Source organism: Alligator sinensis, unplaced genomic scaffold (genome assembly GCF_000455745.1).
Source record: "Alligator sinensis unplaced genomic scaffold, ASM45574v1 scaffold1295_1, whole genome shotgun sequence".
Lineage (NCBI taxonomy): Eukaryota > Metazoa > Chordata > Crocodylia > Alligatoridae > Alligator > Alligator sinensis.
This window is the reverse complement of record NW_005841880.1, coordinates 433,641-436,048: the sequence shown is the minus strand read 5'-3', so window position 1 is coordinate 436,048 and position 2,408 is coordinate 433,641. Positions and strand designations below refer to the sequence as shown.

The window sequence follows — 2,408 nt, the reverse complement described above, 5'->3', positions numbered from 1 at the left end:
CAGCTGCTCTGCCAACAGATGGGCAAGCAGCTTTGAAGTCACTCCCCCTCTTCCTGGCCCCCACAACATGAAAGGAGCGGTGTGTGGGGCCCAGCAGCTGAGCTCTCCCCGCTCAGGACATGCAAGCCAGAGCCAGCTGCCTCAAAGCCCCCCCAGGGTGCAGCAAAGGGGGAGCAGGGGTGCATTCATTGCAACCTCCAGCTGCAACAAGGGGCGTTTGCAAGGAGCTGGGGAAGGTTTCACTGCCCTTTTAGACTTCCTGCAGCCCTTCCTTGGCACACGCTGGCCCCAACTTGGCATGCACCCTTGCTCTCCCCGCCCCGAAACCAGCCACGATTGTCCCTCCCCGCTGCAGCTCTGCCAGCCAGGAGCTGTGCAAGCACCCAGGCGCCTTTAGCAAAGCTTCCTCGTCAGCAGGGAGGGGAGGAGGCTGCAGTTTTGCAACAGCCAGGCCGCAAGAGCTGGCTCCGGATGGCTGCGCTGAGAACAGGGAGGCTTCCTGGAGGAACAGGACACTCTGCTCCGGGCAGGGCTGGAAGGGCAGAGAGGGGGGTGGGGGTGGAAGGAGGCGAGAGGAAGCTGCGGGTTGTTGAGGCTTTAGAAATTTATTGCAAATCTCTTTTGTCATCAGGTACAAGAATAGAGCTCTAGCTGGAGAGCCAGGCTCTCCTCTCTCGTCTCCGGGCTGGAGTGCAAAGGAAACACCACGCACCAAGTCCTGCGTCTCGCTTGCAAACGGAGACGCTCTCCCCCGCGGAGAAAACAGCAACAGCAGTTCATTTGTGACTGTCCCTTTCAGTCCTCCATCCACGGCACAAAAGCAGGCACAGGGGTGTCTAGCCTCTCCTCCCCCCCCCCCCCCTCTCGCCCCCCCCCAATAAGGGGGGGGGGGGAAAACCCAGTCCCGTGCCCCCCCGGGGTGGCCCCGCCTGCCCACGCAGCCAAATGCACGCATACACACACGCTTGTGCATGTGCCGGGGTCTCGGCGCCCCTCCGAGCCTTGCTTCTGCCGGCCGGCTCCTGCCACGGGCACAGCCGCTCTCCCACGCAGGTGCCCTGCCCTGCCCACGCGGGTCATGGGCCGCTGGGTTGCGAAGTTGGGGGCAAAACTAAAAAGGTCTCGTGCTTTTTTTTTTTAAAATCCTGCTTCTCTGGCTCTTTTTTTTTCTTCCTCCCCTTCTTTTCTCATCGGCTCCCCCCCGCCTGGTTGCCGCAGCTCAGCGCTCCTGCAGGGCCACGCTGGGTACCCACTGGTTGTTGCAGCGGCTCTCCTCGCAGTAGCTGGCCACCTCGGCCAGGCCCTGGCTCTTCCAGGAGTCCGTGTGCGGGTTCTGCGTGGGAGGGACACATGCCAAGCATGAGCCACCCGTGGGCGATGTCCACAAGCCATGAGACCATGGCTCAGCCCTGAGCCATCCCCTAATGGCCCTGCTCGGGAAGGCCCTGGCTCGCAGCCACACGAGCCGGATGCATCATGCCTCCGGCATGACGCAAGCCCTGCCTGCCACCCGTGACGTCGCGGCAGCCCGCCCCCTTCTCCCTTGTTTGCCCACAGGAGTCTCCGTGCAGGGGAGGGCGGGGGGCACCTACCGTCACCAGGATGCAGTGGAGGTCCCGGGGCTCGCTGCTGTCCTGTGTCCCCTCGCCCAGCAGCGTGGCCAGGCGCTGCATGCCCGACACGCGCAGGATGTGGATGTCGTTGTCGCAGCAGAAGGCTTGGATGAGGGTGAAGTGGATCTGCAGCGCGATATCGTCCTCGTCCTCCTCGTCGGTGGCCAAGAGGCACAGCACCACGCTGTCTGGGTCGCTGCAGGGGGAGGGGGCAAGGCCGGCTGTGAGCACGGGCATCGCTCCCCCAGCCACACGGCGAGCTCCAAGGCAGCCCACCCAGGCCCCTCACCCGTGCACAAGGCAGCTCCCCAGACCTCCCATCCATGCACTATCCTCCAGGGCAGCCCCCTCCTTCATGAATCAAATAATCCACAGCGGAGCCGGGCCCAGGCGGCGACAGGCAATAATCCAGCAAGAGCAAACGGCAGAGTGCAGTCCCGGGGCGCGGGAGCGAGCAGATCTCAGGGAAGCCGGCCGGGCGCTCGGGCTCGGCGCTGCCGCCGCCGGCTTTTGTAGGCTCCGGCCGGGGCGTGGCGGCGCCAAGCGCCCTCCGGATTGGCGCCGCGGGGACAAAAAGCGAAAGCGGTCGCGATGCGGATTGGTGCAGCTCCGGCGGGGCGGGGCGGGGCTAAAAAAAACCCGGTGTGGGGGGGGGAATGTACAGGTCCCCACGTGGGGCATGGGGAGTTTTGCAAGGGTCGGGTTTGCTCAAGGGAAGAGAGTTTCGATTGAAGTTTCCCAGCAGCTCGTGGCTGTGCCGGGCAGGGGCCGCGCACCCGGGCGGGCGGCGGCGGG

The 2,408-nt window shown here is 64.7% G+C and overlaps 1 protein-coding gene across 1 annotated transcript; it reads right to left on the bottom strand.

The window, feature by feature from the left end:
• Positions 1 to 890: 890 nt before the first annotated feature.
• On the bottom strand, positions 891 to 1,971 carry GADD45B (growth arrest and DNA damage inducible beta). Its single transcript, XM_006017421.3, has 2 exons — positions 1,593 to 1,971; positions 891 to 1,333 (listed from the first exon to the last, which is right to left on the bottom strand). Exons 1-2 carry the CDS (start codon positions 1,848 to 1,850, stop codon positions 1,220 to 1,222), a joined length of 372 nt encoding a protein of 123 aa, XP_006017483.1. The 5' UTR covers positions 1,851 to 1,971; the 3' UTR covers positions 891 to 1,219.
• Between the last annotated feature and the right edge of the window lie 437 nt (positions 1,972 to 2,408).